This window comes from Taudactylus pleione, unplaced genomic scaffold (assembly GCF_031769625.1).
Source record: "Taudactylus pleione unplaced genomic scaffold, aTauple2 ptg000959l, whole genome shotgun sequence".
Taxonomy (NCBI): domain Eukaryota; kingdom Metazoa; phylum Chordata; class Amphibia; order Anura; family Myobatrachidae; genus Taudactylus; species Taudactylus pleione.
This window is the reverse complement of record NW_028285360.1, coordinates 6,064,123-6,083,448: the sequence shown is the minus strand read 5'-3', so window position 1 is coordinate 6,083,448 and position 19,326 is coordinate 6,064,123. Positions and strand designations below refer to the sequence as shown.

The window sequence follows — 19,326 nt, the reverse complement described above, 5'->3', positions numbered from 1 at the left end:
TGAACGATATCGTTATTGATAATCGTTCAAAAAATCGTTGTATGTATGCACCTTTAGTGTTGAAAAGTGAAGCACTTCTGTTGCAACGCTCACTAATCAGTTCCAAACTACCTCTGCAAGTAACACAAGAACTATTCATCAATTGCATTTCACTAGGTGAGTAGTGGCACACAAGCCCAGAAATCTAAACTTTTAAAGAAACAAGTCTCAAATGTTATCTAGACCTTCCTCCAAATACAGAAGTATATGGGCCTACTTGGAAGTAGCAGTAGGAAACACTTATCATACTATATAAAAATTTTTAGCCAAAACCAGCTTTTTAGTCTTAAGCATGGTCCCAATGACACTGTCTGAGAAGCACTTTGCTTTAAGAATAATGGTTTCAAAAGCTGCACCATTAAAGCCAGACACACTAAATTTTGATGAAGAAGTGGTCCATGATTTAAGTCCTGTCTTAAACCCGTCGGAATCGGCATCGGGCGTACACACTGAATTATATGAACGATTTGTCGTTCCAATGCATCGGAATCAGCCAAATCGCTCAAGATAATGTCTAGTGTGTAGGGGCCAAGTCTTATAAACCAAGTCTTGGAGAAAGATAAAGTGGATGGAAATAAAGTACCAACCAATGAGCACCTAACTGTCACTTTCCAGGCCGTGTTTGAAAAATGAGTTAGGAGCTGATTGGTTGGTACTTCATATCTCTCCATGGCTTAGTACATAGACCCCTAAGCCTTCAAGCCTAGGCTAGTATTGGAGAAAAAAATCACAACAAAGAACATGGGTTCACCCCAATATTTCCATTAAGCAGCACTAGGCTTTAGCAGCTGGGACGAGGACGACACGTTTTGGGGTTCCCACTTAAGAGAGCCAACCTAGGCTGGTCTAGCAGGGCTGTATTCCCCTCCTAGATGAAACCTGCCCTCTGCTGAGAACACTAGGACTATGTCTATATCCCCGAGCTGTGGGGTTAATAGATTAATAATAGAATATAGTACTTTACTAGCACACTCCCAGCAAGCCATGTAACGTCCAATTTGAATAACTGCTAGGACATGCTGGCACTACCATTTTCCACACACAAAAATCTATAAAGAAGGCTGCATGGATCCAAGAGCTTTCTGCAGCACCACAAACTCACTGCGTTTCTGCAGCATAATCTGTGTTTTGAAACAGACAGGCAGTGTTCAGTTTGGCAGGTCAAAACTAACTTTAGTAAATACATTGGTTTTGTCCATGAAGCAGATATCAATAAGCGGCTGATCCAATCAATTTCTAAACCCCCTTACAAACAGTGGTGATCGTTGGCGACCTATGGAGGTCGGAAGGTAGTCAGTCTCCGTATATTGCGCATGCACAAAAAATCTGACAGGGTAGAAAAATGCACATGTGCTCAAAACCTGGCTTCTAAAGACTGAATCGGCTGCAGCCCCTAGAAGCCAGGTACCACTGGAGTAATACACTGAAGTGCCAGAAGTCATGCCAGAAGTATTATGTAGGACCACCTCTAGTCCGGTGAACTGAAGCAACTCGCCATGGCATCGATTTCAAGTGGACGGAAGAGCTCTGGAGAGATGTTGACCCATGCCGTCTGGATAGCTTCCCACAGGTCCCTGATATTTGTAGATGCTGGATCTTGTGTATGGATGGACCTCTCCACCATGTTCCATAAATAATCACTTGGGTTCATGTTGGGCGAACGTGGTGAACACACCATTCATCATAACTCTCTAGAACGTGCCCACGAACCAATTCTGGACAACTTGGGACCGATGACATGGTGCATTATTCTTCATTGTGGTGGTACATGAAGTCCACGAAGGGCTGAAAATGGTCAACAAGTAATGCAATGCAGCGGTTACCGGTCAATGACATGTTCAGGTGGACCAGGGGACTCAACCCATACCACATACCATTATGGAACCACCACCAGCCTGCACAATACCTTGTTGACAACTGGGGTCCGTGGCCTCATGGGGTCTGTAGCACACCAGAACCCTACCATCAGCCATCACGATAAGTTGATGGTCCGATACCATCGACTTATCGGACCATGCGACAAGTTGCCAGTCCTCTGTGCCCAATTAGCGATGTCACAAGCCCAGGTGAGGAGCTGTGCCCGGATTCATAGTGTTAATAGGGGCACTCTGGTAGGTCTTCTGCTCCTCAGAAGCTATGGAAGCTAAAGAACGCTGTACTGACCTGAGGGATATGCGTCTTGTACCTCCTGCGTGGACAATTCTGGCAAGACTCTGCTGGTCAAGATCATTAAAAAACCGTGGTTGGCCACTGCGCTGTCCTCGGTGGGTGGTAATGCCATCCATGGGGTATTCCCGGTACACACATGACACTGTAGATCGAAGACTTCGGAAATGGAATGTCCTATACATCGGGCAACCACTATAATGTCCCGTCCGAACTCTGATAATTCATGTTGCCTTGCTATGAGCAGCCTAACTGGTGTTCAAACTGACTCAAGAGATGTCAGATTACAACTGATGCATGTCACAGTACGGCGGCACCACATACCGGTACCTTTATATACTGCTATCCCATGACTTTTGGCACTTCAGTGTAGAAGCAGAAGTTGTTTCCCAGTGGAAGTGCTTTCTGCTAATGGCAGTCCGGACATGCAGTCACAAGAGGAGAAAACACCTCCTTCTGGGATTGACAGTCTGTCATGTGATTAGCCAATGTGAAGCCACTGCCAGTGCACAGACTGGGGGAGTTGCAGCTTACTGAAGGTGGTGTATTTTACAGGGTGGGCTGCAGCCCTACAGCCATTAGCTAAAATCCGTCACTGCAGTACAATCATACTGGCCATCCTTTTGGCAGCCAGGAACTGCCGGGAGTTGTCACAGGCCAGTGGGTGGATGCGATGAAGCTATTGCGTCATCATGGCACAATCACTTGTTCTATAATGCCGTGATTACTGACATTGTAAAGTGATGAGCGGGACCACAATGACGTGATTCAGAATGATTTGTGTTGTCACATGTACCACCCACTTCACCTGGGAAGTGGGCTGCTCCAGGAGACTTGCCCACTCTTTAAGGTGTCCGGGAGTGCCCCCCGATATTTGGAAGCCTCCCGGACGATCCTGGAGAGTAGGCAGTATGAGATTAATACTAGTTTATGGGAAGGAACAGAATTTTCACATACTCGGATTACACTGTAAACTGTTGAGTAGGCATTTTGCACACAGCTTCCCTTTTCTTTATGTGTCAGAAATATATTTGTTACCTTCCTTTTTGTAAGTCGGACATATAAGAGAAATAAAACACACAAAAAAACCTTGTCCACACATCAATAACTACAATTAGTATTCTGACCCATAGCCTCCAAAATAAATGGTGAAACAAATGAGTGGTTTTCTCCTTCTAAAAATGCAGCAAATGAATGACAAATGAAGTCCTTATCATTTTTGTTGCTCCTGGACATGGGATTTTCATCTCTATTCCATACTTTTAAACAGTCAGACAATGGGCAAAATTTACTAAGCGGCGGGTTCTAAACATCAGTGGTTTGGTGGCGGTTTGACGGCGGGTTCTATTCAGTTCTAAACCCCGGGGGTTTGGTGGCGGCTTTGCAGCGGTTTCTAAATGACAGCCCTGTTCTATTCTAAAATGTGTTTTGGCGGCGGTTTTGCAGTGGTTTTAGCCTTAGTAAATCTGCAGATAACAAAACCGCCGCCAAACCGCCGGGGTTTAGAACCCGCCGCTTAGTCAATTTTGCCCATTGAGTCATAACAACTGGTTAAAAAGATGTGGGAATTGCTATTCAAAATGTGATACGACAAGTAACAGGTTTTCAAACCACAGAAGGAATGCAAATCTGGCTCTACCCACCAAGTAACCTAAATGGCCTTTGGAAGAGCTCTGCATTAGAAAGGAAAGCGAGTAGAGCAGAAAGAAAAACATCAAACTTTTAGGGTAAGTTTATTTTTATAAGAATGTTTGTGATAGTTTTCGTTAATACACTGATGGTTAAAAGTCTATTCCCTTGTCAAATAGGTCAGCAGTGAGCCATCCTGACTTAAAGTAGTTCTGGTCAGACAAATGAGGCAAGTACATTGATGTGGTGTAGGCATTTGCTAACCAGTATAAATGTCATTACATAGGTGAACTAATAATGAAGTGTTGACAAAAGGCATATATTTAAAGCGTATACATAGTGTTCCCGCCAGGCTGTTTTAGCGGGGTGCCACGGCCGGCCCGATGATAAACTGCCAAAATGCACCTTGCTGACCTCAGCGGGTGGATGGTGCCCGGACGAGCTGCCCTCCCCCAGTGAACTTTCTATGTCTCTCCCCGCTGTCACCTCTTTCCAGCTGCCCATTGGCTAAGTGCAGGAAACCGCTCAGTTGCCAGGTAACTGGCCGCTGGTCCTGAAGTACCTCAGGTGCAGGCAGCACTACCAGTAACGCAACGCACAGTACACCACCATATATTTTCCATGCATCAAATGCCCGGCCACTAAACTGCTGCCATCATGATAGCACCCACTTCTGATCAAACAGACAGGAAGTGACAACCATATTGCACCATAAGTAGGCATCTTTGTATCCAATGATATTGCTGTGTCATTATTGCGCTAATTAAAAAGTATTTATTTGAGAAATGGCAGAAATGATTATCAGTGAGAACAAAATATAAATAAAAGTGTATATTTAATCACATACAATGTATACAAGCAATACACAATCTTAATAAAATTCAAACATATGCAATCTGTTTTAATTTCCTACTGGGCTAGTAAAATGTCCAATCTAGACTACAGCAGCAATAATTAATTTAAAAACACATCACATTTTCATTCGTGTCTTTATCAGTGTTCAAGCAGATTTGTAAGTGAGAACCTCTCACTCTATGGCCATATTCATTTGCATCCACAACTTTCCGTATGGTTTTAGTATATAAGTCTTTAAGGAGACATTATTTTGCAGTGTATACACGCTATTAGGCTGTTAAATTGTGTCCAAGATAATTACCTCGTACCGGCTGAGTTTATTCAATCTAGCCGAAATCCGGCTTGTTGCAAGTGGGCCTCCTTGTATGTACTCACAGCAAGTGTTCCATCTGCACAGCGGTATTGCGTCTGGTTCGTGACAAGTGAGCCGCCGCTATTAGCACTCACAGTGTGCTCCCAGCTCGTCAGCAGCAGGCTGGTACATATAATCGCTGCAGGCTCAGTGTAATGCCAGCGGGGAAAGGACCATCCATATACTAACAGCGGTAAATTGTCCAATGACTGCTGTTACACTTGTAGACATCCAGGATGCTATGACCATCAAGGGGGTCAATATAATTGGGGTTCTATGACGCGTTTCGCCTCTTACCACTGGAGGCTTTCTCAAAAGTTGTGCTCTCCCTTACTGTATCCGCATAACATTATAATGAGCTATACCTTGCCATTCAGCCTCACTATACAGAAAAGAGCTATGTGTACTGTATGTATACAGGAATCAGCATTACGCATCTTTTCTACACAGTCACACTGTAATAGGAATCATAGTATAATGTAATCTCTAACTCCATTCGTTATCACTGTAGAGCCACCTCTCTCCTCTCCAGCCTCCAGGACCTATACACATAGGATAATACAGCAGTATATGACCTCATTTGCTTTTATGCACAATATTTATATCGCCATACAGTGCTACCTGCCCTCTCATAGCATACCTCTAAACTGTCCCTCTTTCGGCAGGACAGTCTTGTTATCCCACCTGTTGGCTGCAGTGTCCTGCGGAGGGAGGGGAGTACTAAAGCAGCGGGTGAATAGATGCCGTGCACATGCAAACGGCATAAGTTCACAATGCAGGGATAGCCTGGCATCTCCTGGAGTACTGAGCACACCCCCAGAGTAATGGAAATGGGGAAAATTACAAGGCCATGCTGCTCCTCGGTGATCAACACCCTGTCCTAAAACAAATCCTACAGTGAACACTACATATTATCATCACTTATGACGTATTAAACTAATTATTGTAATATGCAATGCAAATAATCTGCAAAGTAGAAAATAATGTCAGAAAAAAAACACTTTACATCAACAAGACAAAGCAAGGGTTATTTTTAACTGGAAAGGTGGGGCAACTGATCTGTAAAGTAGAATATCACCATGTATTGCAGAACAAAGGGTGGGGGAGAGCTGAAGGGAAAACAGACCAGCTTAAAGAGACCAGCTTACGGTGCAAACTCATCTTGTAACAACACAACACGGACGGCTGATCAGCTAAAGAGGCTTAAAGCAGGAGGCCGTTGGGCCATCTGGAAGGGGATCAGTGCTGTCCGCTCCCTCTCAGCTCACCATTTCCACAGAGGTTTATACACTCCCTCCCACTCCTCATCACTAAGCTGCATCATGCAGATTACAAAGCCCAAAAATTAGAACACAACTACGAAGATAAACAATCTTTTTTTTCTAAATATGGACACATTCACAAGTCTACAAAGAGCATGGTGGCAATTTCACAAACATTTTAACAAAAGTCAATACAATTTGGAACAAAAGAGCAGAGGCACACAAGGTCACTGCTTGTCAGAGGCAACATGACTTGTTCAGTGTGCTGTAAAATCATTGACCCTAAGTAATTGCAGTTACATAAAAGTATTTTGTCAAAGTCTATAAATGTAAAATGCAGTGGAATATGATGGTGCCATATAAATAAAGGTTAATAAACATCAGGAGCCATCCAGTTCAGAAACTTTTTCTTAGTGACTAAAACTAATCTAATCAAGTTTTACCCACAACTGAAGCTATAGTAATCAATGCTCTGGTCATCCCATTGTTAGTTGCATGGTTCTATTCTGACAGATAATTCAGCTAAAAGGACAAGGAACAGTGTGAAATCAACAGTACATAGTTATTTTGATGTTATAATTACAGTCTAAATATAATAGAAAGTTTATTTTGTTTGTTTTACTAACTTAGGGGCCAATTCAATTATGTCATGTGCCACCTAACATCACACTGTCTTTGGCAGCGCACATATTTGCCCAATACAGTAGACCTAACATCACAAGTTTTCCTGTTCTGGACACAGTTGGTGTGGTTGGATTGGTCTAAGATTCATACCTAGTATTATACTTTTTCCATGATCTATGAGTATAGAAGAGTTGTGTTTTGCCTGCAAGGGTGTATTAATCAGACTCTGATACTCATGTGTCTTTAAACAGTTTCCATTCAATTTTCATCTCATTAAACATAGATGCTGCTTCATTTTGATGAAAGACTGGACCATGGCAGAATAAATCTGCATGACGACAGATGCCATAGTCTCTTCTGAAGCATCTCCCAAGCTATTGAGAACCATGGACATTGTGGACAAAATGAAAGGATTACTCATTTCTTTTTTTATATGATCTTCAATAGCAAGTGAGGGATGAGAGGAATGGAGAAGATATAGGCTAGTTGAAAACCGTCATGGGACTAACAATGCATTCACTCCTTCTGCCCAGATAGGAATCTGCATACTTTGGCATCTAATTTGGTTGCCATATCAGTAGCTGGAGGACTTTCTGATGTAGAGACCATTTCCCTGGAACAACTTCTTTCCGACTTAGGTAGTCAGTCAGTCGACTCACCTTGTCTGCCAAAGGGGATGCTGCAAGGGACTTTGGATTTCTTTGTCCTGGAAAACAGCTTTGCTACTTCAAATATTGTTAATTTAATTCTCCCTGATGATTTATGAAAGCCACAACATCTTGTGCCCTGGGTGCTGACGAAAATAATGAATTGCTTTGCATACTGCTTTCACTATCAGTACATTTCTGTACATATTTTTGTTTTCCGGGACAGGGTACCTTGCGCTATCATAAAGGCAAACTTCCCAGCCTACAGCCCTGTTTCTTTGGTTTTGCATTTTTCCACAAGGTGAGAGATTTCTTGATAGTTCTTGATAATCTGATGTGACAAATAAGAGAAGGCGGACTGTGACCCCACAGGATCAGTAATTCTAGCTGAAGATCGCGCAAGTCCCATCCTGTCCAGTACACTGTCCCTATGGTGGAGGAAAACATTCCCAACAATTGCAGTCCTTTATTTACTATTGTCCTCTGATGGATCTGTAGTGGATGTGCCAGTAACTGTATTTTGTCACACCTTTCTTCTGACAGTGTTACATTGTTTTGTAAGGTATTATTTACACACCCATGAATAATACTGTGATTGGACAATCCAGCCATGCTTCTGTAGAAAACTTATCACTTCATTGTCTTGGCACAGGCAGCATGTTCCAACCTTCCTATGAGCATGAAGAAGTCTACTAATTGGATGAAACACGTTGGAGACTCCTGGTTCCACCTTCCATGAACTTACCTTTTTCATACATTCAGATAAGCCATTCCTATTTTATTCCTCCATTATTTTATTTCTTCTTTTTTTATGCTAACCGCTTTTGTACATCTCTTGGTGGCATTTTTTATTATGTATTACATGTATATTGCCCTATATGCCTAGGGTACTTCTGTGTTATAATTAAATTCCCCTTTTTTTATATTCTCACAGTTTATGCATTAAGTTATTTATATTTATATTGCTACTGCTACTGAATTGCGCTTTAATTTGCACGTATATGCACGGTCCGCACTTTATATTGCAAGCATACCCACGAATTGTATATTTCTATTATTGTTTTTATTTTTTGCAATATTGCACATATTAGCACATCGAACGCTTTATATCAGTTTCGTTATTCACACATTTTTTTATCATTAACAAATCACCATTGTTATCCTACTACTGATGAGCTGACACCCACACCATTGAGGAGTGCTTTGTTTTAAACATTAACTTAATATACACTTGGTTACCTTCATAGTACAGGTTGTTCCAATTTTGAAGAAAGGGTTTTCATTAATCTCTGGCGCTATAATCTCCCATATACCATATATATATATATATATATATATATATATATATATATATATATATATATATATACACACACACATACACACACACTAGCTGCTGCCTGTGGCTTTGCCCACAATGTGATCACTTCTGCCATAATATTTTTATTTGAGATGTTCTAGTTGTATTGCTTTGCATAGGGGCCCTGTCGCGGGAGTGGCCCACATGACCAATAGCGCTATACAGACTGGTGGCAGCAGAGCCTTCACCCACCACTCACACCCATGTCACTGTGTGCCTTGTGCACACACTGCTATGTAGCCTATCCTAGTCAAGTGAACACGGGCCCAAAGCACCTCTCCCCCTCCCCTTAACGGCCGCGCGCATTGTGCAGCACCTATATCATTTTTTTTTGTTATTGCTCAGCTTTAACTTGACAGATAGAGATGAAACTAAGTACAAGTTATTTCTAGGAGTCTCCACTACAAGATGATGTAGTTTATATGAAACTCGGTTCAGCGGTTTTTGCACCAACTTGGACCAAACTGACAGACATAACGTTCTTATTATATGATATACTTGGAGGCATTGTTCAAAACAAGTGATAGAAGAAATATGGATGTAAGGCAGGTAGAAGTACAATCAAAGTTATCCGCACTCACCATGCACCTGCTTCTTGATCTCCTTCAGAGGGTCGATCCAGACCTAAAATAGAAGAGAAAGCAATGATCTATAATTATGTAATAATAATAATAATAATAATAATAATAATAATAAAAAGCTTGTTGTTGTTGCCTAACTGCCAGTTGACATGCTTGGTACTTAGAAATATAAATAGTTAACTGGCCTTCATACTTTTTACCAGTGTTGTGTAATTTATTGAAAACACAGAAACACCATCTCCCACCATTCACAAACAGAAGAAATAAATTGTGTCTTACTTAAAATTGCTGAATTAGTGATGTTAGTTTAATGAACAAAAACACTTTAAAAAATATTTCTCTGCATTTCACGGATCTGTAGCTGTAAACAAGATGTGCCAGGAATCCCTTATCGGTTCATCACAATATCTACCGAGAAATGCAGAGCAAGAACTATACAGACAGGAGGGCCTTTGTGCCTGCTGCAGAAGTGCGGTCAACCGTTCGCAAGCTCATCCTGTGTAGATTAATCTGGTGGACAATGAAGTCTGAAAGGGGTGTATTGGTGGGAGCTAATTAAGGGACACTGGTTTTCTGCAGCGCCAGATAATTATTTAACAATAAAACTGCTGCTCATTGCATCATTGTTTACACAGGAATGGACCTCACAATGACCAGAAAAGTCTAAATGCACGACTCCTTCACAGGCTTGATATAATTCTATATAACTAAACTTGAAACCCTGCTACCTCTTGTCCCTTTCTTACCTTGGTGGTTGGGGACTCCCATATGGCAAGGCAAAAGTAGTCTTCCTCTAGAATGTTCAAGTGGCTGCACACTTTCTTAAAAAGCTCCTGTCCTTTGGCATGTTTCTGTAAGAAATAAGATCCCCTGGTGAATTGACCTGCAATCGCAAGACAATGTTAATGTTACCTGTGTACATACTGCATACTAAAACAGGATTTTGGTACTTACCGATAAATCCCTTTCTCCGATTCCATAGGGGACACTGGAGGCTTCAAGACAGTGGGGTATAGACGTGTGCTAAGTGGGACCTGGCACTTTAAATTTTAGAAGTGTGACTAGCTCCTCTCCCTCTATACTCCCCTACAAGCCCAGTCTTAGGAAACTGTGCCTGAGGAGAGCTGGGAAAAAACAAACGGAAGAAGAGGAAGCGAAAAAAGTACACAGAACAATTGGAAGTTTGAAATAACATTAACACGAGACAAGAGACATCGAACAGTCCTCCAACAGTCATAACATAAAATGACCACAACCATGGCAGGAAGGAACAGCGCAGGGTGGGAGTCCAGTGTCCCCTATGGAATTGGAGAAAGGGATTTATCGGTAAGTACCAAAATCCTGTTTTCTCCTTCATCCACTAGGGGACACTGGAGGCTTCAAGACAGTGGTGACGTCTCAGAGCTCCCATCACGGGCGGGAGAGTCTGCAAAACAGACCGGCCATACTGCGCTGCAGAGGCCGCAAACGTGTCATATCTATAAAAACAGATAAAAGGTATGCCGGCCAGACCAAGTGGCCGCCCGGCAAAGTAACTCCATGGAAGCCCCGCGAGCAGCCGCCCACAAGGAACCCACTGAGCGAGTGGAATGGGCTGTAATAGAAGGAGGATGCTCCCTAGATAAAGCCAAATACGCCTGTCTGATGGTCAGATGAATCCAGCGGGCCAGCGACTATTTGAAAGCTGGCCAACCAGGACGAGCAGCATCATACAAAACAAATAGAGTGTCTGTTTTACGTATGGCTGCAGTCCTCTCCACATAGTTCCGAAGAGCCCTAACATCATCCCAGGATCTTGAAGAAGGTGAACCTGTGGAAGAACCGGTACCACAATAGGTTGGTTGATGTGGATAGCCGAAACCACCTTTGGAAGGAATCCATTCTTGTACGGAGTTCCGCTCTATCCGCATGAAATACTAAGTATGGAGGACGACAGGATAGAGCTCCCAGTTCCAACACTGTCCTGGCTGAGGCCAGCGCGAGAAGAAGTGTCACCTTCCACGAAAGGTATTTTAACTCCAGACTCCAAAGTTTCGAACAGAGAAAACTGTAAGAAGGAAAAGACGAGATCCAAAACCCATGGAGCCGTAGGAGGAACAAAGGGTGGTTGTAACCATATAACACCTTGCAGAAAAGTCTGCACCTCCGGTATCAAGGCCATATTCTTCTGGAAGAAAACCGATAGAGCCGAGACTTGAACTTTCAGAGAACCCAGACGCAGTCCGGCCGAGAAACCTGCTTGCAGAAAAAGCAGAAATCTGGCTAGTTTGAATTCTGTAGGAGGTGACCCTTGCCATTTACACCATGAAACATAAGCCTTCCAAATACGCTGGTAATGTTTCGAAGTAAACTCTTTCCGGGCTCGAAACATAGTAGGGATTACCCTGGATGGGAACCCTCTATGTTTAAGATGGCCCTTTCAACAGCCATCAAACGTAGCCCCTTTAAGCGATCAAACGTAGCCGCTTTAAGTCTGGATAGAATAAAGGACCCTGTAGTAAGAGATCTTCTCTCAAAGGTAGGAGCCACGGATCGTCGATCAGTAGAAGGTTGGAATACCGAGATCTGCAAGGCCAATCCGGAGCCACTAATAAAACCTTGGCCCTCTCCCTTTTGATGCGTTGTAGAATCCGAGAGACAAGAGGAAATGGTGGGAACAGGTAGACAAATTGGAACTGCCATGCCGTTGACAGTGCGTCCACTGCCACTGCCGCTGGGTCTCTCGTCCGAGAGTAGTAGAGAGGCAGTTGATGATTTTGTCTGCATGCCATGAGGTCGACCTGCGGAAGACCCCACCGTTGGACAAGCAGTTCAATAACCTGAGGATGTAGTGCCCATTCCCCTGGATGCACGTCCTGCCGGCTGAGGTAGTCTGCCTCCCAATTTTCGACGCCCAGAATGAAGATTGCTGAAATTGCCACCGCAAACATTTCCGCCCAGATTAGAATTCGGCTTACTTCTTTCATAACCGCCCGACTTATGGTGCCGCCTTGTCTGTTTATGTATGCCACTGTCGTGGAGTTGTCCGACTGGACTCTGCTCGTCCCCACAACAGGTGATCTGCTGTCTGAAGAGCGTAGAACACTGCCCTTAATTCCAATATGTTTTTCGGCAGACTCGCTTCCTGTAATGTCCAGCGGCCTTGGAAGTGGTGTTCTCGAATCACTGCCCCCCAGCCTCTCAGACGCGCGTCTGTGGTGAAGACAGTCCAATCCCACATTCCGAATCTCTTTCCCTCCATTAGGTGTGCTGAGTTCAACCACCAGAGAAGGGATATCAGAGTTCTGGGACTTAACCTTACACGTTGGTGAAGGAAAAGATGGGATCCTGTCCATTGTGAGAGGAGGTCTATCTGAAACGTCCTGGAGTGAAAACATCCGTAAGGAATGGCGTCAAATGCCGCAACCAGCTTCCCCAAAAGTCGAATGCAGACATGCAACGATACCAGACGATGTCGAAGGACCTTCCTCACTATCTCCTGAATAGATGTTACCTTTTCCTGAGGGAGGAACACCCATTGACATAATGTGTCCTTGATCATTCACAGAAACTGTAGCCTCTGCATCGGCTGCAGATGAGACTTGGGAAAGTTCAGGATACACCCATGACGAATGAGAGGCCTGTGAGTCACTGCGATGCTCTGCAGTATTTGGTCCCTGGAATGAGCCTTCAGCAGGAGATCGTCCAGGTAAGGGATCATTGCTATCCCTTGTTTACGAAGAAGACTCATCATCACAGCCATGACCTTCGTGAATACCCTGGGGGCTGATGATAAGCCAAAGGGTAAGCCCTGAAACCAGAAATGTGAGTTCCGAACTGCGAATCTCAGAAACGCCTGGTGAGGCGGCCAGATAGGGATGTGAAGGTAGGCATCCTTGATATCTATAGATACCATGAATTAGTCTTCCTCCAGGCCCGCAATCACCGACTGAAGGGACTCCATCTTGAACTTGAAAATCCTCAGGTAGAGATTGAGGAGCTCATTCAGAGTCGGTCGTGAGCACTGAGCGCTCACAACCGACTCGATGTTGCCCTACAGCGCATGCGCGCGACGGAGCCGGCTCCGTCGTGCGCATGCACGAGACCCGGCTAATGACGGGCGCTCCATCGTTAGGGGTCTCGTAGCAGACGGGGCGAGCTGTCGATGTTGAGTGACAGCTCGCCCCGCTTGCTGGGTGGGCCGGGGGCGTGCCCAGACAAACTGAGGCGTTCCAGTCGGAACGCTTGTCGTTTGGGGGCGGCCCCCTTGACATCACTGCTGATGTCAGTGGGGAACTTCCTGCTTGAACAGAGCAGGAAGCTTCCTGGGGCTTACGAGTGCCCAGACCCTACCCTAGGGTCTGGTCGTAAGCCCCGATGGTTGCGATAGTCTTGACCATCGCGACCATCACCCATGTCGGTCGTTAGAGCTGTGGGTGTTAACCCACAGCTTAACGATCGACAAGGAAGCAGCTGTTCAGTATGCAAGCGGCCGCTCTGATTCAGAGCGACCGCTTGCATCTAACGACCGCCTCTGAATGAGGTCCTGAGATCCTTCAAGTTCAGAATAGGTCTGAACGAGCCGTCCGGCTTCGGAACCACGAAGAGACTGTAGTAGAAACCCTTTCCGGTCTGATTCCTGGGAACGTGGACCACCACTCTCGCGGATAGAACCTTGTCTATTGCTTCACGTAATACGACACTCCTGTCATTGGAAACTGGTAAACCCGTGGTAAAAAACAAAGGTGGAGGTTGAAACTGAAAATCGAGCTTGTATCCCAGAGTGATGAGATCCCAGACCCAAGCATCTGAAGTCCCGAAGATGCGCTCCCACTCTGGGGTCCCCCAGGTGAGAGGGAAGCCCGTCATGCACTAGGCTTGGTTGTGGACTTAACCTCCTGTTGAGTAGATGTAGTTGCGGCTCTGCCACGTCCTCTGGAACCACGGAAAGTTGATGGTCCTCCACATGCTAGAGATGGTCCTCTGAAGCGACCACGGGAACGTCCCGGGGCACGAAAGGACCGAGACGAGGGTCCCAAGTAAGATTTTCTAGGGGATGGAGCCACAGATGGAAGATAAGTGGATTTACCCCCAGCAGCCTGGGAAAATCCATTTATCTAGTTCCACTCCAAATAATACACTTCCCGTGAATGGTAGTGCTTCCACAGCTTTCTTTGATTCTGCACACGCCTGCCATTGTTTAAGTCCTGGAGGAGATATTGCAAATGTCTTTGGACGCCTCTCCAAGGTAAGCCGCAGCTTCACCTATATGCTCTGCTAATAGAATAAGCTCCTTCACTGACAGCTGATCTCTCATCCCGTCAACCAATTGTCTTATCCAAAGCTCAATTGCTTTGTTAGTCCAGTAGCTTACAATTGCAGGATGCAGAGTCACACCTGCAGCTGTATAAATGGACTTGAGAGTATTCTCTAATCTCTTGTCCGATGTCTCCTTCAAAGAAGTGGCCCCAGGAACCGGTAGCGTAGCCTTCTTAGACAGACGCGGCACCAACGGATCTACTGTAGGAGAAGTCTCACAAGATTTTCTGCCATCTGCAGGAAAAGGATAAAGGGTAACTGCCGGGACATCTGAAATTTTTTATCCGGATGTTCCCAAGCTGAAATTAGAAGAGAATCCAGCTCTTCGGAAATTGGAAATGCAATAGCTTGTCTTTGTTTCTTTAAAAAGAAAGGCTGTCGTGCAGGACCCTGGCGGATTGCAGAAATTAAAGCCTCTATCCCATCGGACACCGGCTCAGGCTCCTCCTGGAGCTCTTCAGGCGAATCTGGAGCATATTCACCCTCCTCTAAAACTAGAATATCCTCCTCCTCCGATTGGAGGACTGAGGGCAACAGACTCTTTTTTGAGACCTGTGGAGAGGATCCCATTGCCGTGGCATGGGAAGGAGCCATGGCTTTTGTAATCCCATCCATAGATTTATCTAAGGACCGCGCCCATGCTGGTTCCTCTAGAGCAGCTGACCTGGAAGCCCCTCTCTCTTTCCGAGAAGCCTCCAGCTCAGCAGAGAGATGGGACATAACAGATGTAAACTGCTCCGTCCAAGACAGCAAATCGGACATCCCTGAAGATTGTTGTTCAGGATCACAATTGTCACACACTAAGGAGTTAGATGTCTGAACCTGTGTAAACTTTTCAGCACACTTTGTGCAGGTAAATGACTTTTGAGACGCCTTAGAGCCCCTTCCAGCCATGATGCATACAGACCCCACACAAACAACAGTAAAGTGTAGTGAAAAAGGTCAAAGGTAGAAACTGAGATGCAGAGAGCCACACTTGCCCTAATAGCGCTCCTAGCAGTGTTAAAAAACGCTAGGCATAGAAGAAACCACTGATAAGTAAAAGTAGTCACTATCTGCCTTAAATGCTCTCATGACCAGCTTAAACCCCACTGTATACTTACAGTCTAGGTCAGGCTAACAGTTTCATGCAGCAGCTTTACCTTAATGCAGCAGTCAGTGTCCCTCTGTGTAATGGCCGCCAACACACTTCCAGAGAAGCGCTGAGGCCGCTGGGAGGAAGGAGCAGGACTCTGGAGCTAGGCTCCGCAAAACCGCTATGACGCTTAACTTCTATAAGCACGCTGTGTGAGGGAGACCTCACACAGAGTATATGCCGCTTGGCTGCCCCGCTACTCGGAGCAGCCTGCTGCTGAAAATACTGCCTATTATTTTAGCCTGGGTACCCCGCAAGTCGGGGGAGGCAGGGAATACTCACACCGCTGCCTCTGTTGCTGGTGTGACTAATTGAGGACCTCTATGCGTGCTGCAAGCAGCGGCATGCGGAAACCCCTACAAGAGTCAGTGTCTCTGTAGTCGGTGACCCCAAGCGAACTGCGAGCAGTTACGAGCGAATCCCCCCGGCAGCTCCAACAATGCAGATAGGCAGTGCAGCAGCTGCCTGTCTGTTCCTCATATTTCTTTATTTCAGCACAGCAGCGCTCTTACTAATTTAATCAAAGACCCTGAGGAGAAGTGTAAAACCACTACCAGCTGCCCTTGGGCACAACCTAAGACTGGGCTTGTAGGGGAATATAATGGGGGAGGAGCTAGTCACACTTCTAAAATTTAAAGTGCCAGCTCCCACTTAGCACCTGTCTATACCCCACTGTCTTGAAGCCTCCAGTGTCCCCTAGTGGACGAAGGAGAAAGCAGGGTGATAAAATGTATATGCATCATATTAAACATATATATTTTGTATGTTACAAAGGAAGTAAATTTAATCTCTGAATTTAATGGCCTAAGACTGACATTTTACAAATTAAGTCATAAGGAGCTCTTATTTATCTCAGGACTTTGCCAGACAACAAGTCATATGCTGGCCATACAGTAGTACGATTTCAGGCCGAATGCCGGATTTTAGATGAGTCGTAAGATGAATTGTGTCGAAATCGTGTAGTATTTAGGTAGGATACGATCTGATGTGGGCTCCCGCCGCTGTTCTATCGTATCCTATGATCAGATGTGCAGCCCATATTATCTATCTTAATCGTATGCAGACCGTGTGTGAAAAAAGCACCAAATCGTGCGGCCGGGACTGCCAGGGAGCTGCCGGGGAGATCAAGGGAAAACCTACAATGAATTAGCAGCATTAATCTTCCCCAGTTTCTTACTCATATAGAAACAACAGGATAACAAATTAAAAAAAGCACACACCATATCACATGTTCTGTACAGATAATTCACAACTCAAATGCAGTTTACTACTGATCAACCTAAATAAAGCCTGCATGTGCTCATATGTGGGCGTATTTAGGTCCGATTTTTCTGCTGTCTCCTATGGGGCATAAGTGTAGTCAAACAAATACTGCAGACACAGCCAGATCATAGTCTGACAACATTTTCAACCTGTCTCGTTTGGTGCCGAAAGATTAAATTCAGATGTTGATAAGTATTATCAAACTCCACTGGGTCTGGGGGGTGATGGTAAATAAATGATGGTCAAGTGATTCCTTCAGGTTGAGGGAAATAACCAACTGGACATTATCATATCCCATATAGACATTTTAAAATGGCCTCATTCTACTCTCCATCAACCTCTACTTTATACACAACTAGGCCCTTCTTAACACCATATTGAATCAAACTATAAAATTTGTAAATGGGTTGTGCAGCATAATATAATGCTTGTAGGGGGAATTCAATTCAGCACGAGTTTGTTAAGCTCCTGTGATGAGTGCCAAAAGCTATTCAATTGCCCGCGCTGCAAACCCACAACTAGCAGATTTCTGCTCACACTCTCCTCAGGTTTGAGCAGTCACAGTAAACTATTTCTCCCGACTTAAGTGGGTTTGCATAGCGGGGGCAAGAAATGATCACAACAAAGAATATTAAAAATATGCACATTACTGTTTATTCAGAAGTACGGTAGCAATGATGAACTTTACATCAATGATAATTAACTGTGAAACCCTTTTGCCACTAATGTGTGCACCAACAACACAAGCATTCAGTCCCACAATCCTCTAAATTCACTTATAACAAGCAGTGAGAGTTGCACACAACATGAGTACACTTAGGTGACAAAAGAATAAACCTAGCTGCTATTATTTAATGCAGTGAGGAAAGACTGAAAGCATGTTACGAAATCACCATAACCACATAACCCAGTGGTTCCCAAACCGTGCGCTGTGGCACTGGGGTGCCTCAGGACATTTGCAGGGGTGCCTCAGGTTGGTGGTCCAGCACCAAATCAAATTATTTATGATCAATGTAATGTAAATATGTGGACAAACAGAAGCTCAAACCTGCCACCCACCACATATCCGAACCTAAGGATGACAGGTAATGCACAATTTACTACTTTATTAATTTTTTTCAGAATTTCTTAATAACAGACTTTTGGCTTAGGGGTGCCGTGACAACAATGCTGATACTCAAGGGCGCCATGATTCAAAAAAGTTTGGGAACCTCTGACATAACCCATTGTGTTCTGGTATTCAATTGTTAGATACTTATATACCAAAAGAGAAAAGTAATACAGATTTCCTGAATGCACAAATGTACCATCTGTGAGGAATTTTCTAGACACCGTGCATCAAAAGTTTATACAAGTGACCAGATATATTTTTTATTTTAAAATCATAAACTAATATATTTCATATCCTAGTTAAGGAAGAATACAAATTCTACTGTTTAATTTCGGAAGAGACATTAAAACATTGAAGGTGATATATTTTCTCTAACATAAGGACATTTCTGAGCATATTTGTATTTAAGTGTGAAAAAAGGCAGACATCACAACATTTAATAAGAGCTGTCTCTCAATAAATACAACAGACAGCAGCAGGGAGTCAACGACACCCAACAAAACCTTGATGAAACTGGCATTATACAGTGATTAACCCATCTGTGCCATTTCACTGAAACGTGACAGTTCACACATGGGCACAAATAGATAACGTTATAAAGCTTGCATTGAGATAGCAAAAATGTTGTCCAGATAAAATAAAACTTCCCTAAAAGTAAAATGACATTATGTACAGACATCTTGCACAAACAAATTTTCTCTTGTTTTGATCAAAACATACAGTTCTTATTTTAGAACAGACGCAAATCAGCATTTTGCCATAAGGAGAAAAAAAATTTAATTTCAATTCTGATTTTAATACTGAAAGTAAACACCTGCCTGTTCCATCTGCCTAAAGGGTAGCAGCTGGATTGCCAGAGGACATTTGGGGCTAAATAGCATGCATTTTTATTTAACCACTAATTTTCCACCTTCTTGGAAACTAAAATAATTAATTGAACAATAAGTTGTAAGAAGATGCAAATAGCCACAGGACCTAAATATAACAGCACAAAAAACTAGAAC

General features: G+C 43.9%; 1 protein-coding gene across 12 annotated transcripts in view; it reads right to left on the bottom strand.

Annotated features, from left to right (window-relative positions):
• Window positions 1-19,326, bottom strand: part of EPB41 (erythrocyte membrane protein band 4.1) — a 187,997-nt gene that overhangs the window by 112,189 nt on the left and 56,482 nt on the right. For all 12 annotated transcript variants that reach the window (XM_088460013.1, XM_088460014.1, XM_088460016.1 and 9 more), the window contains 2 exons: window positions 10,262-10,366; window positions 9,516-9,558 (listed from right to left, as the gene is read on the bottom strand). In XM_088460013.1, the coding sequence (XP_088316139.1) occupies window positions 9,516-9,558; window positions 10,262-10,366 (148 nt within the window). The remainder of the gene's footprint in view (window positions 1-9,515; window positions 9,559-10,261; window positions 10,367-19,326) is intronic.